Below are 21,584 nucleotides of genomic sequence, written 5' to 3' on the forward strand. Positions count from 1 at the left end.
TTTTCCCTCTGAATGCTTGGAAAGGTACAATGTTAACAAAGAAGACAAAGGAATTTCATTTAGAAATTTGCATTTACTGGTGGCATCCAACTTCCCCCAACCTCCAAATTAGGGCTCTACCCTAATGGCCCTCACTAACTGTCACAGATAATCAACTTTGTTGTAAGATATTACTTGTGGCTTAGAAGAAGTGCTACGTGGTAGGATGAAAGGGAAAGATTAAGTTGTATAGATATTACAGCAGCAGTCCCCAGCCTTTCTGACACCAGGGACCTGTTTTGTGGAAGACAGTTTTTCCGTGGAACGGGGATGGTGGAGGATGGTTTCAGGATGAAACTGTTCCACCTCAGATCATCAGGCATTAGAGTCTCATAAGGAGCACGCAACCTAGCTGTCTCGCATGTGCAGTTCATGATAGGGTTTGCACTCCTATGAGAATATAATGCCGCCGCTGAGCTGACAGGAGGCAGAGCTTGGGCGGTAATGCTCAGTCGTTGGCTGCTCACCTCCTGCCATGCGGCCCAGTTGCTAACAGGCTGAGGACCCCTACAAGTACTGGCCCGCAATCTGGGAGTAGGGGACCCCTGCATTAAAGCACTTACTTCACTCCTTAATTTGAGTATTGTCAGGTACAATCTAATAGCTCATTCACTTATAACCCCTTTGAACTTGAAGCCTATCTCATAAGGTAATATGTTCTTAAACATATATTTCTGGCCACAAAAACAAACAAACAAACAAAAACATATGTTTCTGGTTGGGCGCGGTGGCTCACGCCTGTAATCCCAGCACTTTGGGAGGCCAAGGTGGGCAGATCACTTGAGGTCAGGAGTTCCAGACCAGCCTGGCCAACATAGTGAGACCCCATCTCTACTAAAAATACAAAAATTAGCCAGACATGGTGGCAGGCGCCTGTAGTCCCAGCTACTCGGGAGGCTGAGGTAGGAGAATCATTTGAACCCAGGAGGCAGAGGTTGCAGTGAGCTGAGATGAAGACACTGCACTCCAGCCTGGCCAACAGAGTGAGACTCCATCTCAAACAAACAACCAAACACAACAAAAAAATTTAAAACAAAATTTCCTCATTAATAATGCAGTTTTAATCCCATTAAAAGAAGAGTTTTAATCCCATTAAAAGAAAATAATCATACACCTAATTATTTGTGTGAGGGCTTGTTGATGATATCCAAGGTGCAGATTTAAAAGCAAAACCAACAGTGCAAGGGTGCCCTGCTTCCTGCCAGGGGGCGGAGGGTGGATCAGGGCCTGGTTGGGGAGCTGAGGAGGGTGGGGACTGGAGAAGGGAACTGAAACCTCTGCATCCGAGTGGCCATGGACTTTAAAGTCACCATCAGAAGCTGCTGATGTTATTCCTCCAGTGTTGCCACAGCTCAAAGGTTGGTTAGAATTACCTTTAGAGTCTTAATTCATTCTATTAAGCTTCCTCTGCACTGGCAAACCACTGATCTCTTATGTGAATTAGATGTTTAGACATTTGCTTTCCTTTAATTCTTCTTGTAGTGAGTGATAACTTTAGGTGGGACCCGAGTCATTTTCAAAAGCCAAATAAAGAAAGCTCAGAATGCCAGGCACAGTGGAGCATACCTATAGTCCCAGCTAGTCAGGAGGCTGGGGTGGGAGGATCCCTTGAGCCCAGAAGTCCAGCCTGGGCAGCACAGCAAAACCCTGTCTGAAAGAACGAGAGAGAGAGAGAGCGAAAGAGCAAATGAGAGCTCAGAAGGAAAGTTTTTAATTCAGTGGGGATTGTAGCTTAATAGCTTGGGTTTCAAAGGCAGAATTTCAGAAATAGCTCATTCTTCAAAGGCAAACCTATAGACTTTTAGCTGAAGTGACTTTTATATATCGATTCAATGGATATTCATGAAGCACCTGTAATTCTTTCAACAAATATCCCTGAGCATCTACTCCATGCTCAGCACAGTTCTAGGCAGAAGACACAGTTCTAGACAGAGTAGAAACCAAGACAAAGAAGTCCATGCTTCTGGGAGCAGTGACAGCTGTTAACAAGAAAAACTTTAAAGGTGGTGATTTTTTTTTTTTTCTTTTTTTTGAAGCAGGGTCTTGCTCTGTCACCCAGGCTGGAGTGCAATAGGGCAATCACGGCTCACTGCAGCCTCGACCTCCCGGGTTCAAGCAATCCTCCCACTTCTGCCTCCTGAGTAGCTGGTACCACAGGCATGCGCCACCATGCTAGGCTAATTTTTTAATTTTTTGTAGAGATGGGGTCTCACTATGTTGCCTCTGCCTCCCAAAGTGCTGGTATTACAGGCATGAGCCAGGGGGAGGGCACTCCTGTAAGGGGGCATGGAGGTCTGAAAGAGCAAGGAGAGTATGGCCAACTTTCAGGATTTTTAGCACAGCTGGAAGGTAGGTGGTGAGAGAGGAAGCTGGAGGCACGACCACCTGATCACGGGAGCCCTTCCCCATGGTGGCGCTGCCGGATCAGCCAAGACCTGAGCAGGTGTCTCCAGGACGTGACATCTCCCCACAGGGCCCTTACCACAGTGTTCCAGACATGCTGACTCATTCTGTAAATAGAAGATAAGCTGACCCAAAGACTATGTATTATTTAATAGAAAAGATTACTGAAAGCCCAGAGGGAGCCATGTATCTTCTGTGACAGCTCCCTTCCTCATTTATTTAATGGCATTATAAGCGTCATGTCCTCTAGGTGGAAGACATAACTAATATGCTCTTGCTTCTGTTTTAAGACCCAGCCTCCCCTTTAAGGATGGCAAATACTGCCCTGATCTCCATTGGCTGCTTGGCCATATTTGTCACTGTGATCTCCCTCTTGGTGTACAAGTAAGTTTTTGGTTCCTATGCTTTATATCACTATACTGTGTGGTCAAAAGTGAATATATCCTATGTAAATGGGCCATTTTTCCCTTTTTTGTTTTTAAACATTTTGTGTGGGCCAAACTGGCCTGTTAATCTTGCTGTGGTTTGTTTTTTAATCCTAAAAATGCTACCAGATCTCAGTAACTTTACAAAATTATGTCAGCTTAATTTTAACATGATAATCTCAAATTATAGTGAGCAGGCACATTTCTTGCATGAAGAAGAATAAATAAATGTACTTTCATAAGACACCAGTGTCTTGCAAACATGTTAAGTGGAATGAATCCTTTTATACCTGACATGAAAAAGATTGTAGAAAGTAATATATTTCAACTGAAGATCTTTTAAAAATAACTAACCAACAAATTGTTTTCAGAAAACACAAGGAATACAAACCAATAGAAAACAGTCCTGGGAATGTGGTCAGAAGCAAAGGTCTGAGTGTCTTTCTCAACCGTGCAAAAGCCGTGTTCTTTCCGGGAAACCAGGAAAAGGATCCGCTACTCAAAAACCAAGAATTTAAAGGAGTTTCTTAAATTTCGACCTTGTTTCTGAAGCTCACTTTTCAGTGCCATTGATGTGAGATGTGCCAGAGTGGCTATTAACCATTTTTTCCTAAAGATTATTGTAAAATAGATACTGTGGTTTGGGGAAGTTGAATTTTTTTATAGGTTAAATGTCATTTTAGAGTTGGGGAGAGGGATTATACTGCAGGCAGTTTCAGCCATGTTGTGAAACTGATAAAAGCAACTTAGCAAGGCTTCCTTTCATTATTTTTTATGTTTCACTTATAAAGTCTTAGGTAACTAGTAGGATAGAAACACTGTGTCCCAAGAGTAAGGAGAGAAGCTACTATCGATTAGAGCCTAACCCAGGTTAACTGCAAGGAGAGGAGGGATACTTTCAGCTTTCCATGTAACTATATGCATAAAACTGATGTAGTCCAGTTTCTAAGATCATGTTCCAAGCTAACTGAATCCCATTTCAAAACACACTTAGGAGCTCCTGATGGAACAATAACAGGCCCAAACCTCTGGTATGATGTGCACACTTGTTAGACTCAGAAAAAATACTACTCTCATAAATGGGTGGGAGTATTTTGATGACAACTTGCTTTGCTCAGCTGAGTTGAGGAATGATATTCATTCGTTCATTTATTCCTTGGACATTTAGTTAGTGCTTTTTATATACCAGGCATGATGCTGAGTGACACTCTTGTGTATATTTCCAAATTTTTGTACAGTCGGTGCACATATTTGAAATAATATATTATGACTTTCCAAAGGATGAGGTCCCGGGCTTTTCATGGCAACTTGCTCAGTAAGGATTTCACCTCTGTTTGTAACTAAAACCATCTACTATCTGTTAGACATGACATTCTTTTTCTCTCCTTCCTGAAAAATAAAGTGTGGGAAGAGACAAGACTTTGGTATTGTAATTATTTTTCTGATTCATCATTTGCTTTTCAATTACACTTACAGTTGTTTCTTTTTTATAGATGAGGGTCTCCCTATATTGTCCAAGCTGGTCTCAGACTCCTGGCCTCAAAGGATCCTCCTGCCTCAGCATCCCAAAGCACTGGGATTACAGGAGTGAGCCAATTTCATTTATAGTTTTTGACAAGTAAAAAGTTGTTTAACAATGTCTCATAGAGCATTGATAATCTCATAAATATTTTTTACCTAAATACATGTATATATATAGGGCTGAGCACAGTGGCTCACACTTTTAATCCCAGCACTTTGGGAGGCTGAGGCAGGCAGATTGCTTAAGCTCAGCAGTCTGAGACCAGCCTAGGCAACATAATGAAACCCCATCCCTACAAAAATTACAAAAATTAGCAGGGCCTGATGGTACATGCCTGTAGTCCCAGCTGCTCAGGAGGCTGAGGTGGAAGGATCACTTGAGCCCAGGACGTCAAGGCTGCAGTGAGCCAAGATGGTGCCACTGCACTCCAGCCTAGGAAACAGAGTCAGAGCCTGTCTCAAAAAAAAAAAAAAAATCTTTATATATGTGTGTGTATGTATATATATATATATATATATATATATATCTTTCGCATATCTATATATATACACAATCACATCATATGTGAAACTTCAAATAAAAGTTTAATGTGTAAATGTATGTAATCAGATCAATCTAAAATAAGAGATTTTCTATAAACAATTGTCCTGGACTCTTTGAGTAATCAGTATCATATTAAAAATAAAGGCAGGGGGTGGAATTCTAAGTCACAGTTTAGTAAACTTTTTCCATAAAGGGCTGGGTACTAAATCTCTTAGGCTTTATGGGCCATACAGTCTCAGTCACAACTACTCAACTCTTTCATTGTAGCATGAAAACAACCGTAGACATTACGTAAATAAAAGAGCCTGGCTGTGTTCCAGCAAAAATGTATTTACAAAAACAAGTGGTGGGCCAGATTTGGCCCATGGGACATAGTTTGCCTGTTTTACCCTAATAGAGACAAAATAGACATAGCAACCAAATGCAATTTGAGAATCTTCATTGGATCCTAGCTTGAGGAAAAAACAGCCATGAAAGATATTCGTGGGACAACTGGGGAAACTTGAGTACACACTGGATACCAGATGATATTATAGAATTGTTAATTTTCTTAAGGAATGGTAAAGGTATTGTGGGGATTAACATTTAGTCTAGGTTCTTCATTTCCTGCATGACCTAGAGGCCAAAAAAAATGTAGTTATTTGTTCTAAAATCGCTTCCAAAGAGTGTAAAATTTGCAGAACAAGAATTGAGATTTCTCTCCATTTCCATGATGACTGTAGGGCCATGGTTCTCAACCAGGGGTGATTTTGCCCCCTAGAGGACATTTGGCAATGTTTGGAGACATTTGTGGTGACAACTGGCCTCCGGTGGTTAGAGGCCAGTAATGTTGCCCAACATCCTACAATCTACAAGACAACCACCACAACAAAGAATTATCTGGCCCATGGAGAGTGCGGTGGATCCTGCCTGTAATCCCAGCACTTTGGGAGGCCAAGGAAGGTGAATCACCGCAGCTTAGAAGTTTGAGAACAGCCTCGTCAACATAGCAAAAACCCCATCTCTACTAAAAATACAAAAATTAGCCAGGTATGGTGGCGCGCACCGGTAATCCCAGCTACTCAGGAGGCTAAGGCATGAGAATCGCTTGAACATAGGAGGCAGAGGTTGCAGTGAGCTGAGATTGCACCACTGCATTCCAGCCTGGGAGAGAGAAGGAGACTCCATCTCAAAAAAAAAACAAACAATTATCTGGCCCTGAATGTAGAACCACCCTGCTTTGGAGTGACTACTGAAGCTCTGGGCATGGACATGAAGACAGAAGACTTTATTTGAATCCAGTCCTGCCACTGAAGTCTGAGTAACTCTGGGTAAGTTGTTTGCCCCTTCCTGAGCCTCTCCTTTCTCAGTCTCCTCACCTGTAAAGTGGGTATGTATGCCTCCTTGGCTACTTCACAGGGCTGCGGCACATCCATCTGCCCGAATGAGTGGGCGTGGGAGCACCCTGTTTATGGCATCGTGGTCTGTACTCCATGTGAGGCCTGAGGACGGAAGCAGTGTGGAGAGGCTGTATCATCTTTATAATGATTAGGAGGCCAAGACATTAAGTACCTAAAGCAGAAAAGTAATTTCAAACTGCAGCAGAATCGCCTGAAGTTTGGTTAACACACATATTGCTGGGCCCACACCCAGAGCTTTGAATTCACTTTTCTGGGCTGAGGCCCCTTAAGGCTTTCTAACAAGTTTCCAGATAATCCTGCTGCTACTGGCCGGAAGGAACTAACTTTGAGAAATTCGGTCTTGAAATCTGTTCTTCCCTTCCCTTATCAACAGGGGGTAGCAGAGAGCAGCAAATAGACAGTCATTCGGCGAGGAAGCAGGTCAAAATCCCATCAAACCTCCATCAGTTTCAATCTAACAAGTGGCAGAAGAGAGGGCTGAAATAGTGAATTATTTAGATTTATATTATCCCTATGACCCCAGCAACAAGTCATTTAACTTGTGCTGAATCACAATTTGTGAAACGGGGGAAACAACCTAAAGGATAGTGGGATGACTTGATTAATGTTTGTTGAGAGTTAGAACTTCCGAAGAAAATTGAAATGTGTAGGTAATAAATTATTCTGGGAATTTCTTATTCTTGGGACTTTTACTAAATATCTGCATTTTAAACACTTCTGACTCATTTATAAACATTGGTTGCCCTCATTGAATTTTCAATTGTTTAATAGTTTAGAGGACAATACGTTCAATGCATTCATTACATCCAGAATGTATAGCAACTTCAAACCCAAGTGACGGTGTAAGGGCAGATGAGAAGACTGTCATCCAGGGATGATGGCGACCACATTCTGATGGGGCTTTTGGTGGGGGAAAACCCTTTAAGGTTTTTTTTTTTTTTTTTTCCGAGGCCGAGTCTCGCTCTGTCGCCCGGGCTGGAGTACAGTGGCCGGATCTCAGCTCACTGCAAGCTCCGCCTCCCGGGTTCGCGCCATTCTCCTGCCTCAGCCTCCCGAGTGGCTGGGACTACAGGCGCCCGCCACCTCGCCTGGCTAGTTTTTTTTTGTATTTTTAGTAGAGACGGGGTTTCACCGTGTTAGCCAGGATGGTCTCGATCTCCTGACCTCGTGATCCACCCGTCTCGGCCTCCCAAAGTGCTGGGATTACAGGCTTGAGCCACCGTGCCCGGCCCCTTTAAGGTTTTTTTTTTTTTTTTTTTGAGACGGAGTCTCGCTCTGCCGCCCAGGCTGGAGTGCAGTGGCCGGGTCTCAGCTCACTGCAAGCTCCGCCTCCTGGGTTTACGCCATTCTCCTGCCTCAGCCTCCCAAGCAGCTGGGACTACAGGCGCCCGCCATGTCGCCCGGCTAGTTTTTTTTGTATTTTTTAGTAGAGACGGGGTTTCACCATGTTAGCCAGGATGGTCTCGATCTCCTGACCTCGTGATCCGCCCGTCTCGGCCTCCCAAAGTGCTGGGATTACAGGCTTGAGCCACCGCGCCCGGCCAAGGTTTTTTTAAAGAGTGGTTCCAAAGCTGTCGGAATAGTTACATTAAAAAATCAGAGTTCAGGGTTGGGCGCGGTAGCTCACGCCTGTAATCCCAGCACTTTGGGAGGCCGAGGCGGGCGGATCACGAGGTCAGGAGATCGAGACCATCCTGGCTAACACGGTGAAACCCCGTCTCCACTAAAAATACAAAAAATTAGCCGGACATGGTGGCGGGCACCTGTAGCCCCAGCTACTAGGGAGGCTGAGGCAGGAGAATGGCGTGAACACGGGAGGTGGAGCTTGCAGTGAGCCAAGATCGCACCTCTGCACTCCAGCCTGGGTGACAGAGCAAGACTCCATCTCAAAAAAAAAAAAAAAAAAAAAAAATCGGAGTTCAGGCTGGGCGCCATGGCTCACGCCTGTAATCCCAGAACTTTAGGAGGCCAAGGCAGGTGGATCACCTGAGGTCAGGAGTTCAAGACCAGCCTGGCCAACATGGTGAAACCCTGTTTCTACTGAAAATACAAAAACTAGCCGGGTGTGGTGGCAGGTGCCTGTCACCCCGGCTACTCGGGAGGCTAAGGCAGGAGAATCACTTGAACCCAGAAGGAGGTTGCAGTGAGCTTACAGTGCACCATTGCACTCCAGCCTGGGTAACAGAGTGAGGCCCTGTCTCAAAAAAAAAAAAAAATCAGAGTTCAGCTCCCAGGAATCACCCCTTGCAGACTGATTTCAATCATTCAACTGTCATTTCCTGGGCACCAGTATGTCCCAGGCTGTGGTCTAGGAGAGGACTCAATAGTGACAGGAGAGACAAGGACTCTGTTCTCATGGAGCTGCGATTCCAGACTAATGTAACATGTCACTGCACAAGTGTCACTGCAGGGAGAGTGGTAAACTCTGACCCAGAGGCCCCCATCTTGGTCAACCCCACTGGCCTCAGCTTAATCCTCAGGGACAGTTCCTCTGCTGCTTAGAACTGAAGAGCCATTCCTATTGTCCTTGAAATTCTGGAATACATTTTCTTTGGAGCTCTCCCATAGGCATTTTGGAATTTGGGTACCTTAATGGTATTTTAATATTTAACCAATTTTTATTCTATGTATAATTTTCTCACAGATGTCATGTCATCTGACTAATCAAAATGTTTCTCCAGTTTACAATGTAATTGCCATAATTAATTGCATTGTACAGGTTTGTTGTTTTGTTTTATGTTGGTTTGTCACCCAGGCTGGAGTACAGTGGTGTGATCTCAGCTCACTACAACTTCAGCCTCCTGGACTCAAGCGATTCTCCCACCTCAGCACCCCAGAGTAGCTAGGACCACAGCTGTGCACCACCATACCAGGCTAATTTTTGTATTTTTAGTAGACACAGGATTTTGCCATGTTGACCAGGCTAGTCTCGAACTCCTGAGCTTAAGTGATCCACCTGCCTCAGCCTCCCAGAGTGCTGGGATTACAGGGATGAGCCACCATGCCTGACCCATTGTACAGGTTTTAATGATGCAAATTAAGTATCAAGATTTGGGCTTATTGAGTCCTTAATTTTAAAATGTTTATTTTTTATTTTTTGATACAGAGTTTTGGTCTTGTCACCCAGGCTGGAGTGCAATGGCACAATCTCGGCTCACTGCAACCTCCACCTCCCAGGTTCAAGTGATTCTCCTGCCTCAGCCTCCTGACTAGCTGTAATTACAGGTGCCTGCCAGTACAACCAGCTAATTTTTGTATTTTTAGCAGAGACGGGGTTCCACCATGTTGGCCAGGCTGGTCTTGAACTCCTGACCTCAAGTGATCCACCCACCTCGGCCTCCCAAAATGTTGGGATTACAGGCATGAGCCACCACGCCCAGCTAAAATGTTTATTAAAATAAATTCCTCTAGAGCAAATAAAAAAGAGCCACTGATGAGAATGTGGCAGAAGGATTTTGTGGCTGTGGATATGGTTTCGAAATTTGATTTTTGGAAGTGAGTAGAGGAAGATAGCTAGGACTTACGTTGAGAGACCTGAGCCGCAGCAAGATGTCTTAGCTGGGTGACCTGAAGCCAGTCATTCTCCCTTTTCTCCATTGCAGCCTCCTCATCTGCAAATTGGAGGCAAGGAGGCAGAGAGGGAAATTAAACTGGATGAACTCTAAAGTCTCTCCAGGTTCTAATGGAGGGAATAATATTACCCAGTTTCCTTATAGAGATGTCAGGAGGATTATATTCTAAATCAGGGGTTGGGAAATTGCAGTCTACAGGACAAAGCCAGCCCTTTGCCTATTTTTGTATGGCATATAAGCTAAATATAGTTTTCATATTTTTAATGGGTTGAGGAAAAAATCAAAAGAAGGATATTATTTTGTGACACATAAAAATGACATAAAATTCAAATTTTGGTGTCCCTAAATGAAGTTTTATTGGAACACAACCACATTCATTCATTACATATTGTCAGCTACTGCTTTTGCATTGCAGCAGCAGAGTTGAGTAGTGTGACAGAAACTGCCTTGCTTTTAGGAAGCCCTAAAAATGTTTCCTATCTCACTCTTTACAGAATGAGTTTGCTCGTCTGTGTTCTAACGCATGTTGGACTCCACTTTGAACTGAATTGGGAAAATAAGAAATATTTAGAGAACTTCAATTATGCGAGATGTAATTTTCTTTTTTAAAAAAAATTTTAAGAAATTTTTTTTTAGGGGTTTCACCACATTGCCCAGGCTGGTCTTGAACTCCTGGGCTCAGGTGATCCACCCACTTTGGCATCCCAAAGTGCTGGGATTACAGGTGTGAGCCACTGCACCAGGCCAATTTTCATAATAGAGCACTTTGATCTCCTACCCTCAATTTCATGTCACATTCATTATTCTGAAGTGATGACAAGTGTTGTATTATGTACCATAATAAGCTAAGTGTACATTGCTAATGAATTGCCATAGAGGGATGTCATAAAAGACCTTTCTGAAGAAAAAAATTTCCAAGAATCCTCTCAAGAGCTTATACAAATAGGAGAATCATAACACAAGGAAGAATGGAGAATTTCATACATCCCCAAAAGCACCAACCATAAAGAAAAAGATTGATATATCTGATTATGTCATCATTTAAAAGTATACAAAGGGCCAGGCGCTGTGGCTCACACTTGTAATCCCAGCACTTTGGGAGGCCGAGGCAGGCGGATTGCCTGAGCTCAGGAGTTCGAGACCAGCCTGGCCAACAAGGTGAAACTCTGTCTCTACTAAAATACCAAAAATTAGCCAGGTGTGGTGGTGCACACCTGTAGTCCCAGCTACTCAGTAGGCTGAGGCAGGAGAATCACTTGAGCCTGGGAGGCGGAGGTTGAGTGAGCCGAGATCGTGCCATTGCACTCCAGCTTGGGCTACAGAGTGAGACTCCATCTTAAAAAAATAATAAATAAATAAAATGAAAGTATATGAAAAAGACCAGGCAAACTTCTGTTTGAAGAAAAGAACCACAGAATTCTCATACACTGCTGGTGGAAATGCAACATGGAATAACCACTTTGGAACCATTCAGCAGTTTTTTATAAAGTTAAATATGCACATACCATAACTCTTAGGTATTTAACCAAGAGAAATAAGGTAGATGTTCATACAATGACTTGTACCCAAGTGTTCACAATAGTGTTATTTCTAATAGCCACAAACTAGAAACAATGTAAGTTTCCACCAACTGGAGAATAGATAAATTGTAGTATATCCATATACTGAAATTCAGTCATGCACTGCATAAGGACATTACATATATACCACAGTGGTCCCATAAGATTATAATGGAGCTGAAAAATTCCTGTTGCCTAGTATTTACAATATTATACTTTGTATCCTTTATTTTAGAGTGTAGGGTGTATCATCTATTTTATAAGTAGACTCCTTCTACTTATTAAAAATTTTAAAAAGTTAACTGTACACCAGCCTCAAGCAGGTCCTTCAGGAGGTATTTCAGCAGGAGGCATTGTTATTAAAGCAGATGACAGTCCCATGGGTGTTACTGCCACTGAAGACCACCCACTGGGACAAGATGTGGGAGTGGAAGACAGGGATGCTGATGATCCTGACCCTGTGTAGGACCGGGCTAATGTGTGTGTTTGTGCCTTAGTTTTTAATAAAAAGTTTATTAATGTCTCTTGGCATTGTGTTTTCTTTTTGTTTTTGAAATGGAGTCTCTGTCAGCCAGGCTGGAGTGCAGTGGCATGATCTTAGCTCACTGCAACCTCCACTTCCCAGGTTCAAGTGATTCTCCTGCCTCAGCCTCCCAAGTAGCTGGGACTACAGGCATGGGCTACCACACTCAGCTAATCTTTGTATTGTTAGTAGAGATGAGGTTTCACCATGTTGGCCGGGCTGATCTCGAACTCCTGACCTCAAGTGATCTGCCCACCACAGCCTCCCAAAGTGCTGGGATTATAAGCGTGAGCCACTGTGCCCAGCCACTTTATGTTGCTTAAAAAAAAGCTTAAAAAGAAAAAATAAATAAAAATCGTTAAATAGAAAAAAGCTTATAGAATAAGAATAGAATTTTATAATATTGTAAGATTATTTTACAATACTTACAATATCATAATAATTTTATTATTACAAAAGAGTCAAAAAGGGCCAGGTGTGGTGGCTCATGCCTATAATCCTAGCACTTTGGGAGGCCAAGATTGTTTGAGCCCAGGAGTTTGAGACAAACCTGGGCAACATGGCGAGACCACATCTCTACAAAAAATACAAAAATAAGCCAGGCGTGGTGACACGTGCCTGTAGTCCCAGCTACTCGGGAGGCTAAGGTGGGAGGATCGATTGAGCCAAGGATGAAGAGGCTGCATTGAGCTGTGATCACACCACTGCACTCCAACCTGGACAACAGAGTGAGACTCTGTCTCAAAAAAAGAAAAAAAAACCTGTTAAGAACAGTTCTTTGGGAGGCCAAGGCAGGTGGATCATGAGGTCAGGATTTCAAAACCAGCCTGGCCAAGATGGTGAAACCCCATCTCTACTAAAAATACAAAAATGAGCCAGGTGTGGTGGCAGTCACCTATAATCCCAGCTACTCGGGAGGCTGAGGCAGACACTTGCTTGAACTCGGGAGGCAGAGGTTGCAGTGAGCCGAGATGCACCACTGCTCTCCAGCCTGGGCAACAGAGTGAGACTCCATCTCAAAAAAAAAAAAAAGAACTGTTAGGGGGCCAGGCTCATGCCTGTAATCCCAGTTCCCAGCACTCTGGGAGGCCGAGATGGGTGGATCACCTGAGGTCAGGAGTTCAAATCAAGCCTGATCAACATGGTGAAATCCCGTCTCTACTAAAAATACAAAAATCAGCTGGGTGCGGTTATGGACACCTGTAATCCCAGCTACTCGGGAGGCTGAGACAGGAGAATCACTTGAATCCAGGAGGTGGAGGTTTCGGTGAGCCTAGATCATGCCACTGCACTCCAGCCTGGGCAATAGAGCGAGACTCTGTCTCAAAGAAGAAAAAGAACTGTTAGGGAAGTACAAACTACTATACAGTGAGACATCATTTCACACCCACCAGATTGCCAAAGATGAAAAAATATCTGACAAAATCAAGTGTTGAAAGAAAGTGCAACTTTGCTGTTGGGATTTTAAATTGAAACAGTGGCTCTGGAAAACAATCTGGCATCATCTGGTGAAACTGAAGACATGCATGCCTAGGATCCAGCAATCTCACTCGTAGGTAGGTAATGCCCCAGAGAAACCCTTGCACATGTGTTCCAGGGGACACACATAAGACTCAGAGCAAATGTCCATCAACAGCAGAATGGATAAGTCAGTTGTGATATGCAACGGAATATGTTTTGTTTTGTCTTGTTGAGACAGATTCTTGCTCTGTCACCCAGGCTAGAGTGCAGTGGCGCCATATCGGCTCACTGCAAACTCCGCCTCCTGGGTTCAAGCGATTCTCCTGCCTCAGCCTCCCAAGTAGCTGGGATTACAGGCATGCACCACCACACCCAGCTAATTTTTGTATTTTTAGTAGATATGGGGTTTTACCATGTTGGCCAGGCTGGTCTCAAACTCCTGACCTCAAGTGATCTGCCTGCCTCAGCTCCCAAAGTGCTGGGATTACAGGCACCCAGCTGATAGGCAATGGAATATGAAGTCATATTCTAGTGAAAATGAATGAGATGACAGCTATAAGCACCAAGAGAGAAGACACTCACCAACATAATGTAGACAGCAAAAAGCAAGTTGCAAGAGTGCATACAATATGATACCATTTATATAAAGTTTTCAAAAGCATGGAAAGCTAAACAATATGGGGATATATACAAACATGTGTAATAAGCCCATGGATAAGAAGGCCAAAGAATTACTACGTAAAATTCAACACGGTGGTTGTCTCTGGAAAGGAGGAATGGGGTGGTGTTGGGGGCAGCACTGGGTGGGATGGGGAGCTTCAACAGCATTGTTGTGTTTCATTAAGTTGACTGGTAGTTCTTCTTTATGGTTATTCCTCTTTATACTTTACCTACATGCTATATGTATTCTTCAGTAGTTTTCCAATATCACTTTTTATGTGGAATAAAAAAACCTCTAAAAACTTTTAAAATAAAGACAACTCAACAACAACAACAGCAAAGCTAGCAAAGGTTAGTGAACAGTTTACAAAAGAGGAAATCCAATGCCAATGAACGTATGAAAAGATGTTCAACACTAGTAATTAGGGAAATGCAAATGAAGAAAACAAAGATACGTCAACAATCAGCCTTTGGTAAGTTAAGATCATGTTTAGGTAAAACTTTGAAATATTTAAAACAATATCATAAATTGTTTATGCACACATGTGAAGTTAAAGAATAGAAACATGCAGGGATGGCACACATCAAATTCAGAGCAGTGGTTGGGCACAGTGGATCATGCCTGTAATCCAAACACTTTGGGAGGCCATGGTGGGCTCATCACTGGAGCCCAAAAGTTCGAGACCAGCTTGGACAACATGGCAAAACCCTACCTCTACAAAAAATAAAAGATTAGCCAGGTGTGGTGGTGTGTGCCAGGTGTGGTGGTGTGTGCCTGTGGCTACGGGAGGGTGAGGTGGGAGGATCATCTGAGCCTCGAGGTCAAGGCTGCAGTGAGCAGTGTTTGTACCACTGCACTCCATCCTGGGGGACAGAGCAAGACCTCATCTAAAAAATTAGAGTAGTGGTTATCTCTGATGATAGAGAGAGGCATAGCATGAGGGAAGAATGTGAGGGGCTTCAGCTGAATCTGTAACATTTTATTTCTTTTTTTTTTTTTTTTTTTTTTGAGACTCTCACTCTGTCTTCCAGGCTGGAGTGCAGTGGTATGATCTTGGCTCACTGCAATCTCTGCCTCCCGGGTTCAAGTGATTCTCATGCCCTAGCCTTCAGAGCAGCTGGGATTACAGGTGCCCGTCACAACACCCAGCTAATTTTTGTATTTTTGGTAGAGACAGAGTTTCACCACATTGGTCAGGCTGGCCTTGAACTCCTGACCTCAAGTGATCCTCCCACCTCGGCCTCCCAAACTGCTGGGATTAGAGGCGTGAGCCACCACGCCTGGCCTCTGTAACATTTTATTTCTGAAAGATGAAATAATTAAAATAAAAATTTGCTGGGCTGAATTTTTAATAATTTTTTAAAAGAACAAGTTAATGACTACCGTTTCATTCCTTGTGAGTCTGAACAACCTAATATGAATAAAATTAAACAATTCCATTCAAGGCAGAGCGCAGTGACTCATGCTTGTAATCCCTGCACTTTGGGCAGCCTAGGTAGGTGGATCACCTGAGGTCAGGAGTTCGAGACCAACCTGGCCAACATAGTGAACCCCCATCTTCACTATAAATACAAAAATTAGCCTGGTGTGGTGGCACACGCCTGTATCCCCAGCTACTCAGGAGGTTGAGGAGGAGAATCACTTGCACCCAGAAGGCAGAGTTTGCAGTGAGCCGAGGTCACACGACAAAGCGAGACTCTTTCTCAGAAAAAACAAAAAACAAAAAACAAAAAAACAATTCTATTCAAGACTGTCTAGAGCTTCTTGGCCTTTTCCTGTAAAATCTACCCCCCAACTTAATGACGTTATTTCTGGTTGGATTCACAATGACTGTTGGTGGCTGACTCAGAAAAGTTACTTGGCCTCATCTTTCAAATGAGAAGGCTGGACTTCTGCAAACCTGGAAGCTCCTAACAACAGGTAGCCGAGAAGCATTTCGCATTCAAGGGTTCCTCGGAGTGCTTACAGCAGCAAGCTTTGCTTTGGCAACAGAAGGCTGCTTCAGCAACAGAAGGCTGCTTCAGCAGGTGAGCTGTGTTTCAAAGCTCCCAGCTGCTGCCTTCCTTCATTTTAATGCTGTATGAAAATAGCTGCTCACCCATTGGTCCTGGGCCCCATAGATATCAAACATGTCCTGAGGGGACACTTGGCTCAAAAGCCAGTGACATTTTGATTCCACTCCCAGCCTGAGTCTTCCCTAAGCAACTCATAAGGTTACTGAGAGGAACAACGTAAATATGTTCACCAATACCATTTCATCCCCTGAGGACTGGGTTAAAAATGCTCTTAAATCAAACTTGTCCAATCAGTGTCCCACAGGCCACATGTGACCCAGGACAGCTTTGAATGCACCCCAACACAAATTTGTAAACTTTCTTAAAACATTTGACTTTTTTTGCGATTTTTTTTTCTAACCCATCAGCTATCGTTAGTGTATTGTATGTGCGGCCCAAAACAATTCTTTTTCCAATGTGGCCCAGGAAAGTGAAAAGATTGGACACCCCTATCTTAAATGATGGACTCTTTTATGAGACCTTTAAGTAATAAGTCCTTGTATGTTGTGTTTTCCTTAACAAACAAAATCTCTTTTCTCGATAACATTCTTCCATAAGGCTATCAATCTAGATCTGTATTATATAGTAATGAGGCAGGAGAATAGGGAATTAGGGTAACCAAAGGTTAAGGTAGAAGCAAAAGACCAGCAGGTGCAGCCAGTTCTAGGCAAGATTAGGCAGCAGACAGGCCACATTCTCACTCCTGTGATGAGACAGAAGGTTCCACTTCAGCCTCTGATTAACTGCTGACGAATCTCCACTTTAGCCTCTGATTGGTCACGGGCCAAACCTTCATAGAGTGTAACCAATCAGAGGTCTCTAATGGGCACCTAGGGGTGTTACCAAATACTTTTAGCTTAATAAAAACCCTTAAGAACATTGTAACGGGAACTCTTCGACCGCTTGCTCTAGCCTGATTCCACTCTGTGAGTTGTACTTTTGCTCCAATGAGTCTGTGCTTTCCTGACTTCGTTGTTTTGTCTTTTGTTGCTTTGTGCGTTTTGTTCAACTCTTTATTCAAGACACCAAGAACCTGGACCATTCACAGTCAAGACCTTCCATCCAGTAAAAGTAACGTCCTCTAAAACGTTTCCCAACTCCCCCTCTGTCCCCCGCCTCCCTCCCCCGCTCCCTTCCCTCCCTCCCTTCCTCTCTCTCCCCGCTCCTCCCCCTTCCCCCAACTCCTCCCCCCACCCCCATCTCCTCCCCCATCTCATTGATTTCAAGGCCATCTTTTTGTTGTTGTTGTTGTTGTTGTTGTTGTTGTTGTTGTTGTTGGAGAGAGTCTCACTCTGTCGCCCAGGCTCACTCATGCCTGGAGTACAGTGGCGTGATCTCAGTTCACTGCAACCTCTGCTTCCTGGGTTCAAGTGATTCTCCTGCCTCAGCCTCCGAAATAACTGGGACTACAGGCATGTGCCACCACACCTGGCTAATTTTTATTTTTTTTAAATTTATTTTTAGTAGAGATGGGGTTTTGCCATGTTGCCCAGGCTAGTCTCCAACTCTTGAGCTCAGGCAATCTGCCCACTTCAGCCTCCTGAAGTGCTTGGATTATAGGCATGAGCCACTGTGCCTGGCCTCAAGGCCATCTTTTTTATTTATTTTTTATTTTTACTTTTGAGACAGAGTTTCTCTGTCGCCCAGGCTAGAGTGCAATGGCACAATCCCAGCTCACCGCAACCTCCGCCTCCCGGGTTCAAGTGATTCTCCTGTCTCAGCTCCCGGGTAGCTGGGATTACAGGCGCACACTACCACGCCTGGCTACTTTTTGTATTTTTTAAGTAGAGACGGGGTTTCACCATGTTAGCCAGGATGCTCTTGAACCCCTGACCTAAGGTGATCCGCCCACCTCAGACTCCCAAAGTGTTGGGATTACAGGTGTGAGCCGCTGTGCCTGGCCAAGGCCATCTTTTAAAAGGTAACTTTGGAGGCCAGACATGGTGGCTCATGCCTGTAATCCCAGCACTTTGGAGGCTGGGGCAAGCGGATCACAAGGTCAGGAATTCAAGACCAGCCTGGCCAATGTGGTGAAACCCTGTCTCTACTGAAAATACAAAATTAGCCAGGTGTGGTGGTGGCACATGCCTGTAGTCCCAACTACTCCAGAGGCTGAGGCAGGAGAATCGCTTGAACCTGGGAGGCAGAGGTTGCAGTGAACTGAGATCACGCCACTGCACTCCAGTCTGGGCAACAGAGCCATCTCAGGGGAAATTAAAAAAAAAAAAAAAGTAGCTTTGGAATTGTTGAGCCACTATTAAGAAGCCTTCAGTGGTCCCCCATCACCCACAGGGAAAATCCAAACTCTTGGGTGTGGCTGTCTGCAGTGGCAGTTGGGAAGCATGACCTCTGTAAATACTAAGTGCCTTCGTTCATATGAGGATTTCAGTTTTGCCCTAAATCCTTCCTTACCTTGTAATGCGCCTAGAGCAAGAGGAGACAGGTGTTCCAACAAAGGCCCGGGGCCCTGTACTAGGGATCAGGCCCTGTATATGATGCACCTCGCTGTGTGTGGCAAGGCTGGAAAGGGCCTACAGTCCCTCTGCCTCTGCACCACCCTCCCTCTCCACCCTCAAGCCCCACCACTTCCTGCCGGAACCCTGTCATCTGGCCGTTTGGCTGATTCACTCTGCCTTGCACCAAACATGTCCCCTTCCTGACTCCAGTGTTGGGGCTCTCTCACTGTTCTCTCCACGCTCCTCCTCTCCCGCCTGGCACAAAGTGCTTTCTTCTGTTTTCAACAAAATGCCTACTGAGTACCTACTTTGTGCTGGAGTCTCTAAGCTTTTTGCACACAATTGGAACAAGTTTGGTTTTTGGTTTTTTTTTTTTTAGGTGGATCCCAGTGACTATGGCTGCATAACAAACACCCCCAACTTAGTGGTGTAAACAACTGCTTTATTATGCTCACAGGTTCTGTGGGTGGAGGATTTGGACAGGGCACCACAGGGATGGCCCGTTTCTCCTCTACAATGTCTGAGGCCTCAGCTGAGAAAACTCAAAGCTGGGGCCTAGAATTATGCAGACACTTCTTCACTCATGTGTCTGGGACCCAGACTGGGATGAATCAAAGGCTGGACTCAGTTGGGACTATTGACCACAGCATGCACGTGGCCTCTCATACTTGCACTTCTCACTTGATGTGTTCTGAGAGTGTCCCCAGAGGGATGACTAGAAAGATCTAACTGGGGCTGGGCGTGCTGGCTCATGCCTGTAATCCCAACACTTTGGGATGCCAAGGTGGGTGGATCACTTGAGCCCAGGAGTTCGAGACCAGCCTGGGCAATATGGTGAAACCCCATCTCTACAAAAAACTTAAACTGGTCGGGCGTGGTGATGCACGCCTGTGGTGCCAGCTCCCGGGGAGGCTGAGGTAGGAGGATGGCTTGAGCCTGGGAGGTTGAGGCTGCTGCTGCACAGCCTTTCCAAGTCTAGACTTGAATGCCATGTAGTGTCACTGAAGCCATGTTTTATTGGTGGGAACACTCCCAAGTCCAGGTGTAAGGAGAGGAGACATAGACCCCACCCCTCAATGGGCAAAAGTGTCAAAGAATTAGGAGTTATGCTTTTAAATGGCCACAAGGCATCATTCTACTGTGGTGTACACTGTTATTTTTCTACTTCAAACGTTTGTGTCTTTTTCTTCTTCTACATGGTAAGCCCAGTGAAGCCAAAGCCTGGGTATTCCTGGAGTACCTACCTGGTCAGCCCCTTTTGATACAGAAAACCCTTCAAAGCCATCTAATTCAATTCCATCATCATTAAATGGTGGCTCCAGGGCAATTTGCTGATTGACTGCTATTTAAAGGCCACAAATGCAAACTTTATTTTTTATTTATTTATTTTTTTGGAGATGGAGTCTGTCGCCCAGGCTGGAGTGCCGTGTTGCAATCTTGGCTTACCCATGTTCAAGCAATTCTCTTGCCTCAGTCTCTTGAGTAGCTGAGACTATAGGTCTCTGCCAACACGCCCGCTAATTTTTGTATTTTTTTTTTTTTTTTTTTTTTTGAGACGGAGTCTTGCTCTGTCACCCAGGCTGGAGTGCAGTGGCCGGATCTCAGCTCACTACAAGCTCCTCCTCTCGGGTTCACACTATTCTCCTGCCTCAGCCTCCCGAGTAGCTGGGACTACAGGCGCCCACCACCTCGCCCGGCTAATTTTTTGTATTTTTTAGTAGAGACGGGGTTTCACCGTGTTAGCCAGGATGGTCTCGATCTCCTGACCTCGTGATCCACCCGTCTCGGCCTCCCAAAGTGCTGGGATTACAGGCTTGAGCCACCGCGCCCGGCTAATTTTTGTATTTTTAATAGAGATGGGGTTTCACCATGTTGGCCAGGCTGGTCTTGGACTCCTGACCTCAGGGGATCCACCCACGTTGGCCTCCCAAAGTGCTGGGATTACAGGTGTGAGCCACTGTGCCCGGCCAAACTTTAGATCTCTAGCTAAGATTTTCTTACCTGATTTACTGCTGCAAGTAGAATAGCTGTTCTAGTTAAAACTCCTGACACCCAAACCCATTGCAGCTTCTGCAGAAGATCTTGTAATCAAGTGGGTAGGGAACCTTGGACAAGCATAGCTCAAGGGCCCCACATTGGGCGGGGCGCAGTGGCTCATGCCTGTAATCTCAGCACTTTGGGAGGCCGAGGCAGGCAGATCACAAGGCCAGGAGTTTGAGACCAGCTTGACCAACATGGTGAAACCCCATCTCTACTATTAAAAAAAATAAATGAAAATTAGCTGGGTGTTGTGGCACGCACCTGTAATCCCAGCTACTCATGAGGCTGTGGCAGGAGAATCGCTTGAACCTGGGAGGCAGAGGTTGCAGTGAGCCAAGATCGTGCCACTGCACTCCAGCCTGGGCGACAGAGCGAGACTCTGTCTCACAAAAAAAAAAAAAAGCCCCACATTTAAACCCTGTTGCTACTGGAGGATCCACTTTTGATGTGGTAACCTAGCAGAGAAGAGCAGAACCAGTGTGAAAACAAAGGCAAAATAATGCAGAGTTCAAGTCACATTTGTGTTCCAACAAGGCAAAAGCCTCTGCATTGGCTTTTTAGCCAGCTGAAAACGTATTTTTTGGAATGTTTTCCCACCGCCATTATCTGTACAACCTAGAGCCTGAACATTTTGGGAAATACAAATTCCAGACAGAGAAAACTTGAGGAAGGGAGTTGTCCTTGAGAGAAAACACTGGCTTAGAATTCTTCTCAATTGAGGATTTAAAAAAACAGGATGACCTTGAATTGAACGTCTTACAATCAGTGCAGGCCACTCTGATTCGCTCCAAACTTGGAGGTCTCATTCACAGCAGTCTCTTGGTGGGGCACATTGCAAAAATATTATTACAGCAGTTGTTGCTATAACATCCCCCTAGAGACTGTTTGGGTCTTAATTAGATCATAACATATTCTTTCCAAACTCT

General features: G+C 44.5%; 1 protein-coding gene across 1 annotated transcript in view; it reads left to right on the forward strand.

Annotated features, from left to right (window-relative positions):
- The window catches only part of GPNMB (glycoprotein nmb), a 29,196-nt gene extending 24,912 nt beyond the window's left edge, over window positions 1–4,284 (forward strand). The window contains exons 10-11 of the mRNA XM_033194752.1: window positions 2,733–2,826; window positions 3,239–4,284. Coding sequence (XP_033050643.1) covers window positions 2,733–2,826; window positions 3,239–3,398 — 254 coding nt within the window. The 3' untranslated portion in view covers window positions 3,399–4,284. The remainder of the gene's footprint in view (window positions 1–2,732; window positions 2,827–3,238) is intronic.
- The last annotated feature ends 17,300 nt before the right edge of the window (window positions 4,285–21,584 follow it).

This window comes from Trachypithecus francoisi, unplaced genomic scaffold, assembly GCF_009764315.1.
Source record: "Trachypithecus francoisi isolate TF-2019V2 unplaced genomic scaffold, Tfra_2.0 Lachesis_group4, whole genome shotgun sequence".
NCBI classification, from domain to species: domain Eukaryota; kingdom Metazoa; phylum Chordata; class Mammalia; order Primates; family Cercopithecidae; genus Trachypithecus; species Trachypithecus francoisi.